This window comes from Mesitornis unicolor, unplaced genomic scaffold (genome assembly GCF_000695765.1).
Source record: "Mesitornis unicolor isolate BGI_N332 unplaced genomic scaffold, ASM69576v1 scaffold8227, whole genome shotgun sequence".
NCBI lineage: Eukaryota > Metazoa > Chordata > Aves > Mesitornithiformes > Mesitornithidae > Mesitornis > Mesitornis unicolor.
The window spans coordinates 1-23,892 of NW_010197042.1; the positions used below are offsets into that span (position 1 = coordinate 1).

A 23,892-nucleotide genomic window follows, 5' to 3' on the forward strand; every position below is an offset into this window, starting at 1 on the left:
CGGCCGGCCGGGAGGCAGAGGGAGGGGTAAACGTGTGAATCTGCCCTCCCGGGGAAGCGGGGCCGATGGGAGCGAAGGGTGTGCGCGCAATCCCGCAGCAACGTTCGCTTGGCAGGTGCTTGGTCTCTCGCAGCCTCCATTCCCCCGAGACGCACGCAACACTTTCCCACGTTCACAAGTTAAGGATGATGCTAGCGAACGCTTTGTTTTTCTGCCTCTGTGTATTATCCAAATGTAGACTACATTTAAGAATTCACAGCACAGGAGCTTTTCTCCAGTGGAGGCTCCAGGCTTGTGCATTTCCTAAGGATAACATTTCATTTCTGCAATTCCCTGCTAGTCTGAAGGCTGGAAGTGTCACTGCCCGGCTGCTGCTTCTTTGCAGGGGAATGCTGCTTGTGTGAAAAAGTGCTGCCTGCATCCCGAGTGACCGTGCTGCAAAAACACTGCTTGTTTTCGCGGGGCTTCGCTACCCGGGCAGAACAGTTAGCCATGCCTTCATTTGCAGGGCGTCCATGCTCTGGACCTCTACCTTCCACCTCCTGTATGTTGTCTTAGAAACCTTACCCTGAAGAGACAGTCTTCTCCCCAGCAATTTAGAGGATACAACATGAGCAGGATAGGTTGGCTGTGCAGTCACAGAGCTGTTTTTGCAGCATTTCTGGCCGTGTATTAACTCAGATAGCTCAGACCTTCTGGAGAATTCTGAATTCTTGCTGATTTCTATTTCATTAGGTCTCCTCCATTGCTAATCCTTTCACCCTACCACCTGCTATGCTCAAATCCTGTAGTAGCAGTTTCCTTGAGCAGATAGTTAAGCGCAAATGATGTGCTTCTGAAACTCCCTGAGGATGCCTGTTTACGGCCCTAACCACACCAACACCTTTTTGAGTCAGGTTTGCTGTCACTCAACACAAGCCCAGAACTGCAGCTACCTGAAGGACCTTCAGAACAACCAGATCCATGGACCAGCAGCTGAGCTGCAGACATCCAAGGGGAGAGCGGATGGCAGCTGATTTAGTCCATTTCATTTAGTCCACTATCATTTATTAAGTGAGTTTTCAGGCCCCTGAAGCTTAATTGTGCCAAGAGGATGAACGCTCCCAGCTTGAGCAGATGTTAAAAGTACTAATTTCCAAAAAACAAACCACCCACTTACAGGCAGTTCTATGAAGGAAGGACTGAAATCCAAAATACAGGGAAGGATACTGAGGAATGCTTTATTTAACACTTGCTGTCTACTTTCTCAATCTTCTGAGTACCTCTGAAAACACAAGGGTGAAGTCTGAGTCTGAAAGAAGTGACACCCAAACCACCAAAGAGCTGGGGCTGGGATCATCAGTGCACAGCAAACGTTGGCAGAGTAGGGTGGTGATGCTGCTAGAATATTAAGGATTTCAACATCTTTCTTCCAGCTGCCTCACCATACTTAGTGCCCATGGTGTTCCCCTTCATCCTCCAGAGGTGCACCCCCAACTCGTGCCCTCATTCTCCTTACCTCAGTGGTCTATGTGCTATTTTCTCTAGGACTCCAACCATTTCTTCTGACCTCCAGTGGCCTCTTATTTCACAGCAGGATGTTAAGGAGCCTTTCTTGATGCCAGTGTTTTATACAGGCAATGAATCAAAGGATGAGTAGAGTCTTGACCTATTAAAAAAAGTCAAGATCAGTCTGAGGCCAGCCCCTATAAAATGGCTCTGCAGATTCCAGCTGATATAGTGCCTGTCCCCATCATACTGCCCTAAAGGTTATCTTCAAGGATTTTTGGATCCAGGCCACGTTAGTTCGTATTCAGTCTCTCCTGACTCACAACTTGACACATGCACTGCAGCAAATGAAACGGTACCTGACTAACTGGGAGAGGACGTCTAACCTGTCTGCAGCACTAACGTGAAAACAATACAACGGCTCTCAGGGTCAGTCTTGGTACCACGGTTTTGGGGATGCATAATTAAAGCAAAATGCTCTGTGAAGTTTAGGACTTCAATTACGATTTCCGTAATTCAGGACAAGAGAAGAACACAAGAGTTTCCCAGGAACAGTCCCCCAAGCAAGATGCCCACTGTTTTCTCATGCAGCTGTTCCAGCCAAACTCTTGCCAAGTAAGACTAAGATACCTTTTCTTACCACTCCATGTTTCAGTGTCAGTCCAGCTTTGCAGAGGTCTGTCCCGTAACGGCTCCTGACAAGCCCATAATGTACAGATCCCACTAGCCCCAGTGCGCAACCTGCACAGTTGGTAAGACTGGAAATCGTATTCCTGGAATATGCTGCTTTATGGTGAAGCAGCACCCCTTCAAACACACGTGTTTCACTGGACTCAGCTCAAATGCAGGGTTCTCCATGGCCAGCCTGTCCCTAGGATTTCTCTCCATGTCTTTCAAGGTAGCAGTTGGGTTTTTTGGGTCTGCCTTTCCCAGGCTGTGTCTACATACCATTTTCCCGTATAAGCCTTTAGTTTAATTTTTATAGCCCAGTGTCCCAGGACTTCTGGAAGGCAATCTTTTTCCTTGGCTGGCTCTTGTTCAAATCAACTGATTTGTGACATGAATGTGTGATATTGAACTTTCTGTGATTTTTTTCCCCCTGCATAAGGTCAAACTTAATAGAGAAAATGGAAGTATGCCCAATGAAAATCCGTACAGCAGCTTTATCTATGGTATATTTTCAGAAAACAAATATTGATCGTTGTTGACATTACTTCTCATTCCCATAGGCTATATCCGAATCTTTTCTCCAACTTAACAGAAATTAAAACAGCACGACCCAAAGAGCAGAATATCACTCAAAATACCATTCAAAATACCATTCATTATTTAATACCTACTATATTGAAGGTTATCGCAAAAAGAAAGAGACCTGTGCCTTGCCCTTTTAATCCTTGCTTTAAAATTTTCATTCTTTAGGACAATACTTCAAAATTTGTGGCATTTTTTTAATGAGAAAGGAGACACCAAACAAGATCAAAGTTCTGTGCATTTTCTCAGGAATACCACATCTTCTTTTCACCTTTTCTGCTGCTCTTCACTGCAGGCTGAGGATGTGGCTGCTCTCAGCCACGACTGCAGGACAGGGTAGAGATACCGGAGCTCCCTTTGAAGCAGCAGTGCAGGTACCCGAAGCAGTGTAGCCATGGCAGCACAGAGCTCCAGTGGCCTAATTACTCTGCCAAGAAATAAATGGATACTGGGAATTCCTGGGGGGAAAGACGGTTGAATTGTTAACAAAAAGAGTTTTCCCCAGAGGCAAGTTAGTTAAATAGGTGTTAGAGCCAGAAAACCTTAGAATAGAATTGCTTTTGTCCTTTGGTACTTGTGATGTCCCAGACCTTCCAATTCTCCTGCTGTCTACAGAGACATAAGAAAAATGTGATTTCAGTATCTGATGGAAAACCTTAAATAAAAAAAACGATTCCCACCCCCAACTAAAATCTATACATAACATCTCCTTAAAAAGACAAAAATAAAGGTCTCTCCTGGCTGGAAACACACAGAGCTCCCTTGGTGGCAGTTGTGGGGTGGAGATACCTGGCTCCATAGGACACATCCCCTGAGCATGTAAAAATGGCAGGATGTGGATGTATTTAATGGGGAAGAAAGACCAAGGAGAAGAAACAGCAAGACTCAGGGGAAGGGAATTTACTTCTGTTGTCTCTTCTCCCACAAATCTCTCCTCGTACACAGGAGTGGACGTGTATTAAGGAAAGCGACTGGGCAGTTTTACCAATACTCTCACTGTCTCAGAAGCTCAGGATGCACACAGCATTTCTTTGAAAATGGAACCCAAGACTTCACTAAAATTGCACACACAGTGTTGTACCTTACAGGTTGGATCTGTTTATTTAGATTCGTAAGCTAAATTACATGAGCAAAATTCATGCTATTTGGCTGAAGTTCCCTTGAAGGTCAGTGCAAGTTTAACTGGTTTAAGGACTGAAGTGTAAAGCCATCTCAGAAAACAGACTGGTTCCTCCAGGAGGAGACCTTGGTGAGCATTGCCTCCCCTGTAGGCTTGTGCCCAGTCTGCCAAAGTGCTGAAACTGCTCTGTTCTGAGACAGGAAGCCAGGAAAAACTGAGAGTTTGCCGTCTCATAACAGAGGCCAGTAAGTGGATGGTGTGTAGGGGCTAAAAGTTGCAGTTTTATCCCATTAATGTAAATGTGAATAAACAACAGGACAGTACTGAAATCCAAGCTGCTTTGCATTTCCAAACGTTCATATGCTACAGCTCAGATATGAACACCCCCTTTAGACCTAGCCAAACTGACTCTACTTTTCTACACAGGCAAAGAAGCAGTAGAGGTGAACCCCCCCCCGAGTCACCAGGATGTGATGCCCAATGATGAGCAGTAATTACTGCAGCAACTCTTCAGCCAGCATGAGTGTCAACGAAATGTCTGCCTTCCCTCTGACTTTAGAGCAGAAAACTGGCTTTGCCTTTGTGGGGATTCTGTGTGTCTTCCTGGGACTTCTGATTATCAGATGCTTCAAAATCTTGCTAGACCCCTACAGTAGCATGCCTTCTTCTACCTGGGAAGATGAAGTCGAGGGGTTGGATAAAGGAACTTTTGAATATGCTCTTGCATGAAAACTCACAGAGTATCCTGCCTTAAATTTGATGTTGATTTCGTTTTGGAAACCAACTGTCGTTATGTTTGTTACACGTACCTGCGTTTTTGGAGATATGTTGGTGGCGTCCATTTTGTTAAATAAATATTTGTTGCAAACACAAAAGGCACCTCATGTTGCTTTTGTTTGAGGAACAGTGGAACGGTGGGTAAGAAATTCCTAACAGCAAAGAAGTACTACAATAAACAATTCACTAGAAAGTTATCATGGCCAGAAGGTATTTTAAGAATCAGATGATACCTGCTCTGAGGAGCATCTCGTGATAGGCTGGAGAGAAAGGTGAAGGACAAAAGACCGGCTCATGGATGGTGAATACCTAAGTGGTAACTCCCTCCCCTCCTCATCTGACACACCTTGCTAAAGCTCAGAGTCTGTGGTTGTGTACAGAGAACACAAAGGCAGAGGACAACAAATGGTGGTGGCTCAGAGGAGGCACAAGCAAGAGGTGAGTATCCACACTGCCGAGATGAGAGAACAAGCGTTGGTCCATGCACTACCAATAATAATGAACTGAGGGCAAAGCTAAAGATCACTTCAGCTGCAAACCCACCTCTTACCCTGCAGGAAGAGCAGGTGCTGTACTCCTGACTGTTTGTAAAGAAAGCACATGGTGCTTCTCCTGTGTGGGACTTGCTGTGGTCCTCTGCAAACAGTGCGTAGTCCTATTCCTTTCTGCTCATATCAGGGTAGTTTTTGGATAGGTCTCCCTTCTCCTACTCCACAGCAACAGAAAGTAAAACAAGAGTTAGTGGGAAGGAAACAAACATCATTAAATAAATGTTTTATTCTATAAACATTCAGCGATACAAAACGTATTACCTGCTCAGAACTCCAGTCTGAACCACCAGTGTCTCCCGTATCGTTAAACATTTTAGGTGAAAAGGTAAATAGATGTTAAGTAGCCAGTCTTGCAGTCTGTCTGAATTGCTCAAGGCGTGCCGTTTTTTTTACTCTACGTTTTTAAGGAAGATGATTCAGTTTAAACTGGAACTTAAAACCGCGTGGTGAACAGCTCCCAGCAGTAACTCCAGCAGCTTGGCAAGCCCAAGGCAGATCAGTCCTGCTGCGTACTTGGTACCCAGCCCCCGTGAGGGACAGGGGCCCGGGGCTGACTGGGGATCTCCAGACCCTCCAGAGCCTCTCCTGCTGCTTCTGTGTGTGCTCTTACAACCGTGCACGGTCACGATCTGCACAGCCAACCTGAGTGCTTGGTCATAGGAGATCCTATCAAGGCAGAAGGACTAACAGTGAAAGCAGGGACTCCAATCTGGGTATTCAAGGTCACCCTCATATCCACAGCTGTTCAGCAAGTGCGACAGTGCTTGACAGAAATTCAATTCAGTTTTTAAGAAGGTTGGCAGAATTTTAAGCACTGTCACTTCTGCTAAACAGCTCTGTTTGCAACGAGGAGCAAAGACAAGGAGATCAGTTACAGTAGTTATCTGTATCCTGAAAAATGCATGCTGTCCCTTTTGCCCTATGTACCAGGCAGAGTCAGGCAGTGGAACAGCAGAGCTCAGGTGCCATTTGGAACATTAAATACTTGATTGTACAGGGAATTGTACAGGGAATACATGAATCTCCTGTCTGAGGAATTTGAGAGAGGAACAGCAAACGTGAATCTACACTGGTCCGTTTGAATTATAAACCAAACAGTTTTGTGGAAGTCAGAGCTTTCAAACTGCTCCAGGTTCTGCCTAAGAAAAAATGCCAGACCCTCAGAGGTGCAGTGTATTGCATTTATCCTGGTTAATGTAACCACAAAATCAAAGGTAGATATCAGCACACTAATTCATGTGATCTGTTATTGCTGGGTAGGTTAAGCCACCGCAGAGACCTGACACTGCCGTTGTTTTTACGGACACCTAATCAGCACAGCTGAGCTCTCCTGTCAGGCTGGAGTGCTGAAGGTATTCAAGTTATCTGGGTTAAATACAGGTGAGTTATCTCTAAACTACGCTGCAAACAGCAAACATACTCAGGGAACCTCGGTACTCTCTTACTACTTTTGTTCTTGACCCAGTCTATTACTGGAAGCAATTCTCAAATCCCCTTATGATAACAAAGCTTCATCATTTCCTGTCCACCCTTCTCCGCACCCCTGAACCACACAGAGTCAGCCTTCCTTGGCAGAATACACAGAACAGACTTTTCCAGACGTTTGCCTAAAATATACAGAGTAAAACTTGGGAGGGGGTTAGGAGTAAATGGTTCAAAAACCCATGTAGGACAGGGGGACCCTCCAGTGATTGATCCCGCTGGCTTCACTGGAACCAGTTCTGCATGAAATGTGCTGAGCAGAAGCCTGAACTCGTTATCTCCATTACTATATACGCAGAACTGAAAAATAGAGAGATCAGGCACAGCTGGGAGGGAAATGGAGATAACAAAAGTATTTTCAGCCTCCCTTAGAAATTTTGCAATACCATAAACCCAGTGATTGTAATGGATAGGTACATTTGCTGGTTAATAGTTAACAAGCCAGAATGCTCCTCTAAATCATCATCTAGAAATGTTTTGAAAGAAAGGGATTGGGTGATCTATTCAGTGTATTAAGCAGGAGGAAAATCTGGCCAATAAGGCAGAGTCTGTAAGGCCTCACAGAGAGGGACAGACCATGTGCGTGAATAAAAGAGGCAGATTGTCCTTCCCCAAAACCACGGGACTGAATGGTGAGTTAAATTACCCTTAGAAAGGTAAACTGGATTATTTCTGTGTAATGCTAGAATACTGAACACAAAATTAATGGCAAATAACAGTTGAGAGACCTCTGGAAATACACTCTGAAAATCAAAGTATCGTTTTCAAGAACAGCAGCAAGGTAAGAAACTTTTCTTTTCCTGGCAAAATAGTAATATTATGGAAACAGAGCGGTGAGATTACAGACTCGTTTTACTCTGTAGCAGAAGTCTAATTCTCACCAAAGCATCAAGGGTTTATTCAGTCACGGGGATGGAAACACACCTGGTTTCACTGACTTTAATGACTAAAGACTTGGGTTTGCTCCTTCATGCCTGAAGATGAAACCCTGCCTTACGACTTTAAAAGGCTGAAGGTAGCAGAATATTATCTATGGTCAGAAATGTGTAGTAGTAATAATAATGACGTTCGTCCAAACCCAGCAGAAGAAAAATAAACTAAATAAATGTAGCATGTTACTGTGAGGCTTGCAAAGCATTAAGCAGGAAAAACAGCATAAATACGAGTGGGTTATAAAGTGGTATCATAGCAGGGATGCGACAGCAGAATATAATCTATAGCTGATAGAAGAGAAAAAACAGGCATTAGCTGTACCTCGCACTGAAGATGGAGGACATTCGATTATCAGCTCCTCAAATTATAATTTTGATATGTGATTTTAGAGAAAATTTACACTGCCGATGTATAAATATTGATGCGGGGTTTTATTGTTCAGTGCCAAAGAGCCAAATGCAGGTCAGAAAATTATTGAGGAATTTAAATTGGGAAAAAAAAATCTCTCTGGAGGTCATCTAGTCCAACTGCTTGTGAAAGCAAAGAAACTTGAACAAATGCATCCTACGTGCTTATTTACCCAGATTTTCAGTTCAGATACTCCATTATACACACAGATGTTTTTTCCCATAGACTTGCAGAGTTTCAGTGTCTAAGCATGGTGTGCTTTAGTGAGTTTGAACAGACCTGGCCTGCTATGGCATTGTACAGGTCCACAGGATCACACTCCCTTACCTCCCTAGAGGCGCGGTTCAAGCCACGTGCATTGCTGTTGTTTCAGTCGCTCCTCTCAAGGCCCTCTAGGCCATCCTGTAAGATGCTGGAAAAGGTGCTTAACCCACTACAGGCCTTAAACATAAGTACCTTTTGCTCTTAGGCTTTTTGTTTGCTTGTTTGGTTTATTTGAGGGAGGCTGTGTGGGAAAGTGGAGGTGGGAAGCAGAATGTACAGCTGTCATCTGTGCACCTCCATGGGCTGCCATGCAGAGGAACATAGACAGGCTAGAGAAACGGGCCAACAGGAATCTCATGGCACTCAACAAGGACAGATGCAAATCCTGCACCTCGGACAGACTAGAACCTCTGCACAGAACGAGCTGGGGCCTCACTGGCAGGGACCAACTCTCCTGGTGGGGACCTGGTGATCAGCAGGCTCCAGAGAAGTCACCACCATGTCCTGGGAGCAGTGAAGGTGAACGGTGTCCTGCGCTGTGGTCACAGGACCATAGGCAGTAGTGCAAGCAAAGGGGTCATTCCCCTCTATTCAGCACTCACCAGGATGCACTTGCAACCCAGGTTCTAAGTTTATTTACCTGTCATCCCACCTGCCCATGTAAGAAAGAAGTCGATAAACTTGTGTGTGTCTGATGGAGGGCTACCAGGATAGCCAGGGTGGGAACATCTGCCCTATAAGTAAGCAGGGCTTGTTTAACCAGAAGAAGAAAAGGTATTAGGGGAACCTAAGCCCTCTCCCCCACCCTTCCTCACCCAATACTTCAGTGAAGTTACTGACAAGGCAGAGCCATTGCTCTTTACTGGGGTGCACAGCAAGAGAGTGAGAGGTGATGGTCACAGAGTGACACACGTACGGTTCCGGCTGCATATACAGGAAACAAAGCACTAAGAGGACAAATAAGTGTCAGAACAGCCTGACAAAGCAGGTTGTAGAACCTGTCCTTGGAGAAGGACAAGTCCTGCCTGGTGAAAGACCTCAGTGACCTGGTTTACATTGAGTGTTCCCTCTGCTTTGCATGGGAGGTTGGACTAGATGAGCCCCCCAGGTCCCTTCCAACCTGCACGATTCTACAGATTGCTGCAACTTCCTTCAAATCATCTTAAAAGTTGTCTTGAATGTACTAGAACTATTGGTAATATTTCTCAAGAATTACTTTTTTACCATAGTCATTTATTTCTTCCATTATAATTTAGGAAACCCAGTGCTGTTTTTTTTAAATCCGTTTCAGCAGTCTATTTATTCCCTCATATAACATTATTTTTAATTACATAAAAAATTAGCAATTTGCTCTATCTTAATGGCCTGCTCATAAGTTGTCACCATCGTGGAACTGCTGAAAACTTAAAGCCATAACTACCTTTTGTAGTTAAACTAAAAAAAAAATAAATTCAAACTTTTCATGCAAATTTAATTCTAGAATATGAGAGAAATATATATTATATCATACCACGTAAGTGTGACATGAACAATAAATGTAGTTCATGGAATCCTGTGTCACGTCCCTTGTACTGCCTACAGTTTCACTGGCTTTAATTAAACATTGCATCATTAAAAGAAATACTGTATGTGAAAATCAATTTGAGGTACTTAGAATCTGATCCAAAGCCCATTTTGTATAGATGGTATCGTGAATCCTGGTTTAGGATCCTGCCAACGATGCCAGTTTGTCACAAATGGGTGATGTAGATTGCCTCAAGAATCACTGTCAAAGGTATTAGCAAAAGTGGCTTTAATACGATGCTGTAAAGGTGAACTTAAAGTTCAGTGGCAAGCTTCACTCTGTTACTGTACAGCACAACCATTTGAACAATGATTCAGAACCACTAAGGCAGAAATCAAAGTTACCAAGACAAAATCAGGGTTACCATACTACAAGGTTACGCGCAGTATCGGTCACTTACCAAAGATCTACTGTTGGTTAAAGGTCTCTTTTCCTCAAGAGACAACCTTGAGAGGTGTCCCAGCTCGAGGGGAGGTCACTGCCATGCAGCCAGGCTGCTCAGCCAGGAGAGCTCAAAGAAGGCTCACTTGGGCAGTGCGATTTATGGAATGAAGTGGTTGGTTCACAGTCAAATGACAGGCGATGGGAAAGGTGCGCTCAGGACTCCTTGTACCCACGGCTTCCTTTGCTACTTGATAAGTGAGTCTTGGAAAAGCTGCTCGCTATTCATGTGTTAATTGCATGATCAGTGTTCTAAGCTCGTATGGATCAATGCTCACTGTGTCACTGGTCCTTTGTGGGTTTTCAGAGAACAGACTGAAACTAGAGGAGTTTTAGGCCTTTACCTCCCTTAGGACCTGTACCAAACTACCACTACTTTGGTTAGAGGGTCAGGTGAATCCATCACAGACGGAAACATCCCCACAAACTCAGTCTTTGACTCGACTATTTTTTTACTCAGCAAGGCATAGGATGACAGCCTCGTGGATATTGGGTGGGTCGGGGAGAGCTCCTGGTGGAAAATTTTTCTAACTGTGCAAGTTAATAGAAATGTTGTTTATGTTTTTCATGGCGGGAACACCGCAGACAACATTAGGAACGACGGCTTAGAGATTTCAAGAAAAGTATTTCAGAACTCCATTACTCTAAGAGCAAAAATTTCAGGTGCAACAGCACTAAACCCTTTGCTGTAGCTGCAGCCACAGAAGAGTAAACGGGTCAGTGACCGAGGTCTACAGCACCCCTGAAGATGTCCATGAATAATTCGCCAAATGTGTTCTTGGATCCAAACGCAAATCGGTTTCAAGTTAACATCATTAATGAAAGCCATGACAACAGTGAAACATCCCAAGAGGACGTGGGCTCTGACCCACCGCACTACGAAGAAACATCTTTTACTGACGAAGCACATAACAGACTGAGAATCAGTTACCGACCAGGAAAAAGAGAATTATACGACAATTTCCTTCAAAATGGGGAGAAAACTGAAGCTAGTTTACATCCCTACGATACTCACGCTAAAATGTATTATCTACAAACTTTTGGCCACAACACAGTGGACCCAGTTCCAAAAATTGATTATTATAGAAACACTGGCAGCGTCAGTGGGAATAAGCTCAGCAGACCAAGCTTATTAGAAATTCATGAACAACTGGCAAAGGTAAGTGGAAAGGAAAGATACGTATTTTCTCTATTCATTTCCAAGCTGTTAATTCTGTTTATTAATATGAGACAGTCCTTACATTCATGGACCTTGCCCAAGAGAGAAAGCACAAGTAACACCAGATTTCCTTTGGTAGCTGCAGTATGCTTTCTGCCTTGCGCCCTTTGCTCAAAGCACAGATTTTTATTAAAAGGTGATAATAATATACTTGATTAGCAGAAAAAACATAGCTTAATCTTATCTAAAAGTATGAAACTACTGAATCTCTTCTGTTTCAGTTAAGAGTTAGGACAGCAGATGATGAATATAAATTCATAATTTAACCAAGCTACACAATTCACACTTATTCTAAACTTGAATTCAATGTCAGTGCATAACTAAGTTTCACAGATTCCTCTGTTGTATTCATTAATATGTATAAGTATTATAAAAAACCTTATGTGCAATAAATGCAATTCCAACTAATCAGAAATCCAAAGCACTACCTGTTTATTCCTGTAGCAACCCCTTCAAACAGCAAGAAGGAGTCCAGAATGAGTGTGTTGAGGGTGAACGTGTTTGCTCAGAAGAGGGATAGCAGACAACAGTTCTCAGGTGCTGATTCAGTGGAGGAATTTAGGCCTTCATGCTCATTATACCAATGAATTTGGAGAGAATCTGAAGAGCCTCTTGAATGACGACATAGAAAGCATCTACGAAGGAATAATTTGGCTAAATTCCTCCTAATGTATCACAGGGAAGAGCTGTTTAGACTTTGCTCATGTAATAGAGAGGACTACATAAATGTAAACTACACTTACAGAGAGAACTACCAGACAGGATACAAGTGGGCTCACCTGCTTTTGGAAGATCTTCTAGGGCTGTTTCTCCTCACCCTTTCTGAGTGGACCTCTTCTTGGTTAACACAGAGTGGGAGTTTGCTATTGATACATATGACCAGGGGATTTTCTGGGAAAAGAGGTCCCCTTGGTGCGCTCTTCCTGTTGGCTCCATTTTTTTCCCCCACATAGCCACTATGGTAAATAAAAATTTAAATACCAAAGCATGCCCTTTATCATGATAATCCTCATTTTGGTCACCCTCTATGGCTACTTGTCAGAAGAACATGCATTGGTCAGGTGTAATCCTTTGGGGTTTGCACGTCCAGAGCTTCCACAGGCAAGAATTTGAGAAGCTGGTAATATTAAGTCTTAAATACCAGATTTTCACTAACTTCTGCGTTACTGCCTCAGATAGGTAGATAGGTGAATTTTGCTATCTATTCACCTATCTAGATCTTCAAAGGCTTGATTTTCCTCTGTGGAAGAATCACCTCCGTTCAAAACAAGTAGCATGGAAAGCTGCAATAAGAACTTTCAGGGACAACCAGATTAAGCACTTTGAAACAGTTAAATTATTAAGGAACTTACTGCAAAACATTAGTGGAATAATAGAATATTTTTCTCACTTGTTCAGACTCCAGTTCTCTGGCAAGTCACCTCCACCTAAGGAGGGTTAATACAAAGTAATGAAATCAAACAAAAAATAGCCGCTAGGAAATTAGGACCTGATTCTTCAGGATCTTATTAGGGCAGCTTCCTAGTTCTGGCCTGACTTATTTAAATTAAGGTCTCCACAGACCTGCATAAAATGGCTTACGTGGAAAGGAGAAACAGGTTACGTGGGTAATAATTTATGTCCAAAAGTGAATGCAAGTGGATGAGAAAAGGGAAGAATATGAATTTGGGAGCCCTTCTCATTTGCAGATGTGTAAGCTGCTTCTCAAAGGACTAAACACATTTCCATGCCCAGAAAAAACTTCCTCTTATAGAAACAATTTACTTCAGTAGTGGCTAGAGAGAAGAAAAACAGTGAATTTTAGCTTTGAACGTAATGCTGAATAAACACGTACCGAACTTTAGCATATTAAAGATATTTCAGTTTTGACCGTTACTAGAACATACATGGGTTTTTTTCTGTTGCATTTCTCAATGGTTTGTTTATATTAAACGATATTAGATTAATTTGTTTAGTTTTTTTTTAAGGCCTTCACTTAGAGAAAATTAAAAAGCAGGCAGATTCCATCCCAGAATAAAATGAAGGGAAAATTGCTTCACCGGTTGGGACTGCTAGGGAAGAGAAAAGAGCATTGTCTAAGTTGATCATTCCCGTATTTTTTCTGGTATCCAGCTTATCTTACGCCTCTCACAACAGGAAGGTGAATGTCAGAGGTAATGGGATTTTTGTTACGCTGGCAACCTGCTGTGTCCTCACGTGAGGTGTAGCCCTGCTCTGGGAGCCACTGAGCACAGCACTGGAACAAACGACCCACCATTAGCATGGCTGGAGTCTGTTCCTGGCTGTCCCATGGCCTCACTTTGTGACCTTGGACAAATCACTGTGCTCTACAGAGCCTATTCTGAAGAATAAACAAACACGAGGTCACCAAATAGGAGATTAGTAGGGAAGGGATTTGAGATAGTATGAAAAAGCTGAGCTCCTATTAGGAAGCAAAAGCAGTTTGTGCAGCTGGAGAGGGTGCCTGTCCACCAGCCCCAGGGTGCAGCAGGACCTCTGGCCACCACCAAGGAGGGGACGAAATGCTGCACTGAGTGTACACAGGGTTAGACCCATAGCCCAAGATGCAGTTCTGGAGAAGATGCTTTACTCCTTCTTCCTTTAACACTTAAATATGGGCTTACTACGCCATACCCCAAAGCACTCCCTGCCCCTCTGCTCCCTCAGCTTTTTTGAAACTCAGATGGTTGAAGACTGCTGTCCTGTAAAAGCCCACTGCCAGATTCTGATAAGAAGTGGCATATATTGGACTTCAGATTTCTAAACATCACATGAGCATTCCCATTGTGCTTCGATGCTGGGTTTAACACTGGAAGATAAATATTAATATTTAATAAACTTTTTTAATATGTAATTTTTCAAATGTCAGAATGTAAGGCAGGCTGAAAGGAACTTCAAATATCTGGTTCCCACACTGCTGGAGTCAAATGTGTGTCATCTTTTAGCAAGACATGTCAGTTTTTGCACACATTAAGCCACAAAGCGCCAATTAAATCCCTAAAAAATAGTCTAAGTACCATTTCACAGCTGATGGCTGGCGATAATTACTGGGGCTTAATATTTACCCCACATAAGAAATCATCTAACCTTTCTTCATCTTGGCTATCCTCCACACTTGTTACAGAGACTTGATGAGCTCATCATCTGTATCCCCAGGGCAGATGAAGGCTAAACTGTTCTGAAGCAAGGGAAGGAAAATGTGGGGGTTTTAAAAGCAGTTAACTTTTTATTTTGGTAGCTTTTCAAAATGTTCTGTCACTTTTATTCCACATCCTTAATGCATGAGTAGCACAGGTACAGCTGCTTGGTAAATAACCAATCATTCACTAAAGCACACCAATTTAAAATGCATTTATGTGAGGTTCAAGGCCATAATTTATGATAATGGCAGAGAGAGCACAAATTAATTCAAAGTGCATAGGAAACAACTTGTTTCAAGTACAAAGACCTACCCCCCCTTTTCCTTTTTGTCTTTGAAATTCTAACACACGTAGCAAAAAAACCCTTACGTTATTCTGCTAATCTTCCTTAACTTATTTTAATACTTTGCTGTATTTTGAGCAAACACATCCATTATTATTTTAGGGTAAGAACTGTTAAAATTACCTAAGTAGCTCAGGAGCTCAAAGTCACATGCTTTCAAGAGACCCTGTATTCCCATTTCACTTAGGGCCAAAAGGGCTATGGGCACCAAGTTTAATCCATGTCAAAATGTATTATCCAGTCACTTATTTCTCATTTGAGAGCACAGTCCTGGATTTATTGTGTCAAAGGCCTTGTACAGCCTTGCATCCTAGTGGCTAGAACCCCCATCCATGAGGGAGGACTCCAAACATTAGCATAAGCATCATACACAGTTGGTCTTCATGTCATTTTTGTTCGTTGGGTTGGGTTTTTTGAGTCCCTGGACAAAATACAGAAACAGCCTTGAAGCTTAAAGAAGGTGAAATAACTTCATAATTTTCACAGAATCGTAAGTGTTTCCCCTCCTTGACCTGTTTAGCTAATCTGGAAATATCTCCATTCCTCATCAAACCCTGAAAGCACCTTGATTCCTCTCCAGAAGTGACTCACATAGCCTGACACATATGGCCAGGTACATGGTCCTTCCTGAAGGTCTTTGCAGAGGACCCAGACAATACCTGGCAATAGTTAACGTAAGGCCATCTCCTTTGTAAAACCAGTCAGAACTTCCTATTAAAAAAAACCCACAACAAAACAAAACAACCAAAAAACCCAAGTCCCAGACAACACCTGGCAATAGTTAACGTAAGGCCAACTCCTTGTAAAACCAGTCAGAACTTCCTATTAAAAAAAACCCACAACAAAACAAAACAACCAAAAAACCCAAGTAGCAACGACAATGAGTATAAACCTCAGTACCACGATTAAGTCCTATTCAGGCCACAAGAAACATATCATGATGCTAAATTGTCTCAAAGATTCTGGGGCAGAAGAGCTGAAGAGATAAAATGCAGATTTATGTCTAACTGGATGTGAATGATGTAAAATTCTGGGCTATTTATTCTATACATCACAAATACGGCAATTCCTAATCCTATCTACCATCGTTATACCAGAGGCGGCTAAAGCACAGAAAGGATTATTCATTTTCTGCATTATTTACTACATTTCGCTGGTATTTCTCTGACTGCTTTCAAGAACACGTTACCCATTTGCTACTGCAATTATGTTTGTACTTTATCCACCAGAAAACACCAGAGGTCATCACATAACTCTGCCACGCAGCACTCAGCCAGGTCTCTTTTCTCCAGTAAGCAATTACCTGTTTCTACACTAAACGTCATGCATCAACTGTTGCAGTAGCACGCAGAGGCCAACCATGAGACCCTCATTACATTAGATGCTCCACGAACATATCAACACCACATGTATGTTGAATACAGTTTACAATGAAAGCAAATTAGGATCAGATAATAACGCATTTACTCTGCTTAAGCAATTCTCTGTTAGCAAGCCCACCTGCTGCTGTCTGGTGTCAGCAGAATATTGCACTCTCTTCCAGAGACATGAGACCTGATCTTTGGAATTCCTCTATTCCATGTCTGTCTTAAGCAGCCAGGTATCCTCTGCTTGGCACAAAAATGTGCTTGTTTTCTGTGTGATCCCTCAGAACGTAGCCGTGAGCCCCGGCTCAGCCGAGAGAGTGGCTAACGGAGAGAGCACCACCGGAGATGAGGCAGCAGCCAGCAAGGAAGAGGAAAACAAAACAGGCTTTGTCAAGTTCGGATGGGTGAAGGGTGTGCTGGTGAGCAACTTCTCTGCATTTCTGAAAAAGCCAAAAGAAAACAAACTTTAAGATCAGTTCTGTAACACTAAGATCTTTTAAGAAGCAACCGAGGGAGGCAGACTTGAGCGAAGTTTGGGGGGATTTTTAAAAGCCTGCAATGCACACTATCACCTTGCTGGTTGTTAACACTGCTTTCAGCGTTGCACTAATGCAGTATTTTTTCTTTAAAACCTAGGTAAGATGTATGCTTAATATTTGGGGTGTGATGCTTTTTATTCGACTTTCCTGGATTGTAGGTCAAGCAGGAATTGGTATGTATCTTATTTAATATAATTTTCAACAGTGAAAGGGATAAAGAGGATAAACTATACATGATCATGATTAATTCATAATCTGAGATGTGCATTTGCATGTTGAACTAAATAATGCTTTCAAGTACTTGCCAGGGTGAAAGATGTTAATCCTCCAAACTATTGGAATTTTCCAGAATCGCAGCCAAATTACTGCTTAGAGGCACAGATCTGTTAACTATGCATATGATCATCACATTTGAATATTTCTAAGCTTTGGTGAAATTTGTATTTAGATCCCGTAACAGATGTAAACTTCATGACTCGGGCCAATTTCTAATATGTGCGCACAGAGTTAACCTTTAAGAGTTCACACTTTGCTTATCTGTGAATTCCAAGCCTTGTCATCTACATATTAAAAACACCACTTCTTCACACTTGTCTGCAAAGATGAAAACAGAACTGGAAGGAGGTCTCATCTCATCAGGATTTTGTTATTTTTAACTACAGCACAGCACTACACACTAGTGCACTGTGAAACCCTAAATTTTAATAACTCAGCTATGGCTTTAATATCGATTACCTGAGTACACTTCATCGTGTGCCGTATCTTTGCTTCTTCCGTGTGCAATTTAATCAATCCAAATCCCAGATGCCGGTCCCTGGGTGACTGGGCCCCGAGGCCTCCGTCCAGCATGATGTTGAGTGTTCGGTCAAACCAGTGAGAGAGGAAAGGGCTCACAGCGCTGCAAGACTCTCCAGCAATGAGAAGCAGCTCAGTAAGGTGCAATATATCAGTAGTTGTGCGGTACAGCTCTAGGGAAGCACAGAAATGTGAATGGCCATGGCAGTGTCACTCTAGTACATGACCATACAGCCTAGAATAATGGGCCCTAATTGCTGACTGGCACCCAGATGGCATGGAAAACAGCAATCCAAAGGGTCAAGTATGCCAGTTTGGGTTCTCACAGAATGGAAACCGTAGAAAAGTAGATAGGAGCTGGAGTCCAAACTCTGGCCTCAGAGCATCAGCTCTGCCCGTCTTGGATAAAACTCAGTGCTCAAATTCAGATTGAATATAAATACCATTCACTTCCTTGTTAACGGAAGTGAAATGAAACACTGAATGGGAACACCTCCAAAGTCTGGCATGGTTGGAGTCTCATTTCCAATGAAATACAGTAACTTCACAGAACTTCCACTTGAGCAAGACTGAGCTTTTAGAAAGGAGAAACAAATGAAATGCTTATTAAGAAAAAAATCCAGCCATAAACTTAAGAGACAGAAGTTGAAAAAAGAAAAACAAAGCAATAAAAGTTTTTTCCAGAAGTAAGCGGAAGAACTTTACCTGCTCCGTGCGTGGCTCCAGCGCTGTGCCTGACAAAGGGGAGCTTGCTGACTTTATGATGCATGCCAAATGAAAGCGTACAGCCCAGGGCACTCATAAGTATATGCCTTGCCATGAAAATTCTGCATCTTAATATTGCCAAGATTTTGCTCTGGGGTTTCATGCAAAATTAGTTTTTAAGGGCAGTTTAGTAACTTATTGAGATCATCAAGAAGTATTACTTTGTTTTGAGGTGTGAGAATAGCCATAGGCAAGAGTAATTCATTTCAGAACAACTTTCTTAGCAGCCATATGCCTGGTTTTCAATCTAAACTTTAATCAGATTTTAACATTAATTTGCACCAACATCAGTTACAGCCTCTCTGCTCTCACATTTAATTTTACCATTTTAATTCACTGATAAGCAGACCCTCCTTTCTTATGGTTTATTGCTCTGCTGTTGCTTTTTAAAACTGCACGCTGATATAAGGAGGTTCGTTTTACTTCTGAAAATGAGACAACAAATTCCATTTGAATAATTTCCCAATGCATTTTCTGAATGTCTTATAAGTGATGAGCTTTAAGTCCCTAGTCAAGCTGCTTAAGGAGAGCAGTGATGGAAGCTCATCATCACCAAGGCTCAGGGATTTCACTGGGTACTGCTGCTAACGTGGAAATTAAATGAGTCAGTTAAACCACCATCTGGGCACCATTTATATCCCCATCATTAGAGGGCCAAAGAGAGCAAACCCAATTATTTCCATATCCTGACAGGCTGTCCTGGGCAAAAGCTCTTACAAAAAAGGCATTCTAACAAGGTTCTCTGTTTATGGTCAGCCAGGAAAAAAAGGGACAGTGTGGTCCTGTCAAGGTTTCATGTCCAAAATGGTCTGATATCTCCACCTAACATCTGGGCACTCTCCAAAGACCGTATTTGTACCTATACGTGGAATGGTTGCCCAAAGGCAGGGGGAAAAATCCAGTTTATGTTGACTGAAAAACTGTCCCCTAATATTACAATTATGCTAAATTACATTGTATTACAATGGTGCTTTGGTCGAGTCACTTTATTTTATGCGCTTTTCTTCTTAAAAGTTAAAGTTTTGGGGTTTTTTTAATTAGCATTAACTCCTTCCCAAGCAGATATTACTCATCAAATTAGCAAAACATCTAACCCTATTTATCATATACATGTTAACAGTGGGAATAGTGAAATGCAATAGAAAATCCTTGAAAAATAGTCCTTAGGATGCACATGAACTTGTCAAATACTAAAACTACTTTAAGGATAATGTCTCTAACTTACTCGATTTAAGAGTTAACAGCTTATATTACCTTATATTAGCTTATATTATGCTAACTATATTATAGTTAACAGTTATATTCAGCCATTGCTCAGGCACAAAATTTGCATGGTTTAGCAACATATTTTATGTCACGGTAGCTGACCACAGGGAATGACCATTTGGATTGTTTTTATACAGACGTGCATGCAAAACAGGAGCATGACTGGTAATAGTAAGAGTTCAGAAATCAATAGGAGAAACATTATTTAGTAGAAGCTCAAATCACTTTAAGTATCCTACACTATGTTACGTATCACTTATATCTCACATGCTAGTTTTGCTGTATCTTAAAGGATTGTGATAACGTGGCTGTAATTTAAGCAGCAAAGAACATTCATTCAGGGATTGAATGTCTATAACCACTGAGTATGAACTGAAGTCAGGGAATCTGATCTGGAAGCCAAGAGGTAGAAATACAGCAGATAAATCAATGCTTGTAGTACTCCTAGCTGGATGTCAGTTGTAGGATCCAAGTTTCAATTTGGACGAGCCCTGATCAATCGATATTGCTACAAGCAATGTATAATCTTCAGATCCACACTGAAAACCTCTGTACCTTACAGAAGGAAGAGAGCTATTGCATAAGCGTTAGCAAGTTCAAATAAAACTAAGAACTTACTTCATGTTTGGCATCAAACCGTAATTTCTTCCCCTCCTCTCATAGGTACAAATGGAGATAGAAACAATAGAGTTGAGAGGAAAATGTGTTGTTATTTCCTCACGTGACTTGAAACAAGAAAGTATTCTGGAACTACAGCGCCAAGCTCTTCCTGGTAGTGCCAGAAAATGTAACAGAAGTAGCGGCCACAATTGGAGCTTGGGAGGTCCAGTTTGTAGACAAAGAAAAACCTTTTCACTGTCTGGCCCTGGAGCACATAACGCAAAGAGGCAGTGGGACCTTTGTCCACAGAGGTTTTCAAGACCCAGCCAGCAAAAGCCATCGCTAATTTAATCCTGTGGTGGCAGCAGTTCTGCTATGACTTGGAGGCTGAGCTGCAGACCTTCAGAAGTCACTTTCAACCAATGTTTCTATGATTCTAAATCATAGCAGGCACCTCTACTCATACAGATTCTAGCAGTTTTACAAAGTTAATGGAAACCTGACCATACAGCCAAAGACTGGAAACATACTCAGATTTCAGAGTTCAACTCAAACTGAAAACCAGTTCACCTGTAACTAATCACCTATCACTGATCTTCAGATGTTCAATTATTTCTGTTTAATTATACAATTTTGTGATACCAGCTGAAAAAAAAAGATTCTAAATTGTCTAAGATTATACATTACAGGTGACCTGTTAAAGTAAATGGCATCTGAAAAGCAGTATTTCCATTTTCAATTGTTTGTCTTGTGTTAGAGTAAAACTGCTTATTGGAGAGAAAGAGGAAGGTGAGGAGAGAGTAGAAAAGTGCAGCACTTGATAGCTTGGCAAGCAAGGATCTAGAAGGCTCACACTCAGGTCCTGTCTCTCTACCTGACAGACTTTGTCCTGCCGCTCTGTGAACGTACACAGTCAGTCTTTGACTGAGTACTTCATTACCTGATGAAATACAGAAGCATTCTCACAAGAGCTCTGGTTCATGTGTTGCACTCTTAACTTACACATCCAATACGTGTATTAAAGGCAGATAAAAGCACCCATGCCCAGGGACACTTGTTTGCTCATTTCCTTCAGCCTTTGAAAATCAGGAGAGCTTCTGGCTAGGGTACTCCTATCAGAAAGGATCACTGCTTGAAGACTGATGGGGATAATTTACTACTGTGACATGGGCTTCTTGGAAATGCTCTGCAAACTGCAAGTGGTCAACAAACCATCTTTCCAGTTTATTGCTCTGATTCTGGCCTGAAAATTCCATCTAAAGAGAGACTGATTTGTAGGAGTCATGGAACATGAGTAAAAATATTTTATCTTCTTATTGCTGACAGGTCTTGGAGTAATCATAATTCTTCTCGCCACGATGGTAACCTCAATTACTGGGTTGTCAACTTCTGCAATAGCAACTAATGGGTTTGTCCGTGGAGGTAAAAATCTTAGGGTTACTAATGCTTTCAAGCCCAAAAGCTCTTGATGCGTTATTTTCATACGAGGCAAGCCAGAGGGGCGATAAACCAAAAGGTACCTCTAAAGGAACTAGAAGGTAACCGTTCTAGCCACCTGTAATCACAATTTATGGCACGTTGGAGTTGTCACTTCTAATAATCCCAGATTGCAGTTCAGTCTGTGAAGTACGTTTCAGATGTTCCTGCCTGCTGCTGAGCCAGGGATGGCTCCTGGCTTTTCATGGCGTTCTTCTGTTGCTTTTCAGCCGGTCTTTCTAATTCGGAGCATTCCAGGTTGGACATCCTCGGACAAGCTGAGCATGGGGCATCTCTTCCCCTCATTTTAAAGGCTGGTGCCAATCAATGGATCTCTTCCATTTAATACCTTCTGTATAAAATTTCTTCTATTTCAGCCACTCCTTGGAAGATGAGTAAATAATTTTGCTGGGAAAGCGCACGTCAGGTATTTCATGACACAAAGTTTTAGTGCATTTCAGAGCCTTAAAGTTATAACTGGTCTGCTCTAACCTCTGTGGAAAATAGCAAGCTTTTACTACATCATTTAAGAAGAACAGGTATTTGAATACACTTGAATATATTTTCTTTTTTCGGATCTTTCAGGTCTTGGAATCATAGTTATTGCTCTGAGTGTAGTAGTAACAACATTGACAGGCATCTCCATGTCTGCCATTTGCACTAATGGAGTAGTAAGAGGAGGTAAGTAAATATGACCTCATGAAAAGTACAAAAATCTGCAGATTTGGATTAGAAAAAAAATAAAATAATTGAGATAACTGTTATAAGCAAAGCAATAATAAGTAAATATATTTGGAGTGATGTTTCTCAATGGACCAACAGTAAATTACATTTATATAATCCTAAGCACTTCCTGACATAAATATTAAGTCCCAGAGAGATGAGATTAAATAATTAACTGACAAAGTAATACGCTCCATTTATGGTGATATGCAAAAAAGATCAAAGATTCACTGCATCATTATGCAGGAGCTCTAATAATATAGCACAGAATACGATCTTTCATGCTCACATTGGGATAGACCCAAGTCAGTTAGAATCTGTCTGGAAGTGAGGTTCTCTCTGCTCCGTGTTACTGCATTATGTACGATGAACAATTATTTGAAGGTCTAGTTTTGCATGCTAATGTGCATTAAAAGGTTTCTGCAATAAAGGCATGCAGAAAAGTCTGAGTGCAGAACCAGTACAAAGCACATGCCCTTTTTTCCTCAGTTAATACAGATTGACTATGTTTGCTAGGCTAAAAGCAGAGATTCCTGTGGAGAAAAACGAGCCAAACCTGAGCAGTTAGTTGTGCTGAAATAACAGTAATTTCTGTCTGCAGGTGGAGCATACTATCTTATCTCCAGAAGCCTAGGCCCAGAGTTTGGTGGATCTATAGGACTTATCTTTGCTTTCGCGAACGCAGTGGCAGTTGCTATGTATGTAGTTGGATTTGCCGAAACAGTTGTAGAGCTGCTTAAGGTAAACGCAGATGTGTCATGTATACAATTAAAGCTTTGGAGGGTTTTTGGTTTTGTAGGGTGAGGTTTTCTGTTTTGGTTCGGGGCTTGTTTGTTTGTTTTATGTCAAGACGTTTGTTTAAGTGGTGGTACTTTTTAGCTGAGGCTTGAGGGACATCTTTAGCAGGGCAGAAGCTGGTCTGTCTAAACATGCCACAGAGCGCTTCTCCGTTACTTCCACCTTACAAATGTATTTGTACATTTCTGAACAAGAATCTCGCACTCAGAAAAGGAAGAGACATGTAACCAGCACCCTAACAACCCCACCTACACAGAGCCAGCTGGAACATGAACTACAAACACTTGGTCTCATGGACCTCTGAAACGTTGACAGCTCACTGCTTTCTGTGTTGCCTTGTTACCTGATCGCGCCAGTTGGGCAGAGAAGGACTGGTTCTAATAACACTTCTTACTGCTTTCAGGAGAGCGATACACTGATGGTCGATGAGTCCAATGATATCAGAATAATCGGTACCATAACCGTTGTGTGTCTTCTCGGCATCTCTGTTGCTGGCATGGAATGGGAAGCAAAGGTAAACCTTTAAAGGAACATAAAAGCAAGCAGTACATTAGCCTACTGTGCAGCCTTTGTGTGCCAGGA

At 42.0% G+C, this 23,892-nt stretch overlaps 2 protein-coding genes across 2 annotated transcripts in view; both read left to right on the forward strand.

The window, feature by feature from the left end:
• Positions 1 to 4,339: 4,339 nt before the first annotated feature.
• Positions 4,340 to 4,588, forward strand: CTXN2 (cortexin 2). The gene has a single exon (XM_010188666.1). It carries the CDS (start codon positions 4,340 to 4,342, stop codon positions 4,586 to 4,588), a length of 249 nt encoding a protein of 82 aa, XP_010186968.1.
• Positions 4,589 to 10,917: 6,329 nt separating this feature from the next.
• The window catches only part of SLC12A1 (solute carrier family 12 (sodium/potassium/chloride transporter), member 1), a gene marked incomplete at its 3' end in the record, with an annotated part of 38,378 nt that continues 25,403 nt past the window's right edge, over positions 10,918 to 23,892 (forward strand). Inside the window, exons 1-6 of the mRNA XM_010188667.1 lie at positions 10,918 to 11,438; positions 16,633 to 16,767; positions 16,985 to 17,060; positions 22,375 to 22,470; positions 23,114 to 23,253; positions 23,714 to 23,824. Coding sequence (XP_010186969.1) covers positions 11,028 to 11,438; positions 16,633 to 16,767; positions 16,985 to 17,060; positions 22,375 to 22,470; positions 23,114 to 23,253; positions 23,714 to 23,824 — 969 coding nt within the window. The remainder of the gene's footprint in view (positions 11,439 to 16,632; positions 16,768 to 16,984; positions 17,061 to 22,374; positions 22,471 to 23,113; positions 23,254 to 23,713; positions 23,825 to 23,892) is intronic.

What these genes read in the sequence shown, in the direction of transcription:
- CTXN2 (XM_010188666.1), top strand. Translation starts at nt 4,340, where the DNA reads ATGATGAGCAGTAATTACTGCAGCAACTCTTCAGCCAGCATGAGTGTC.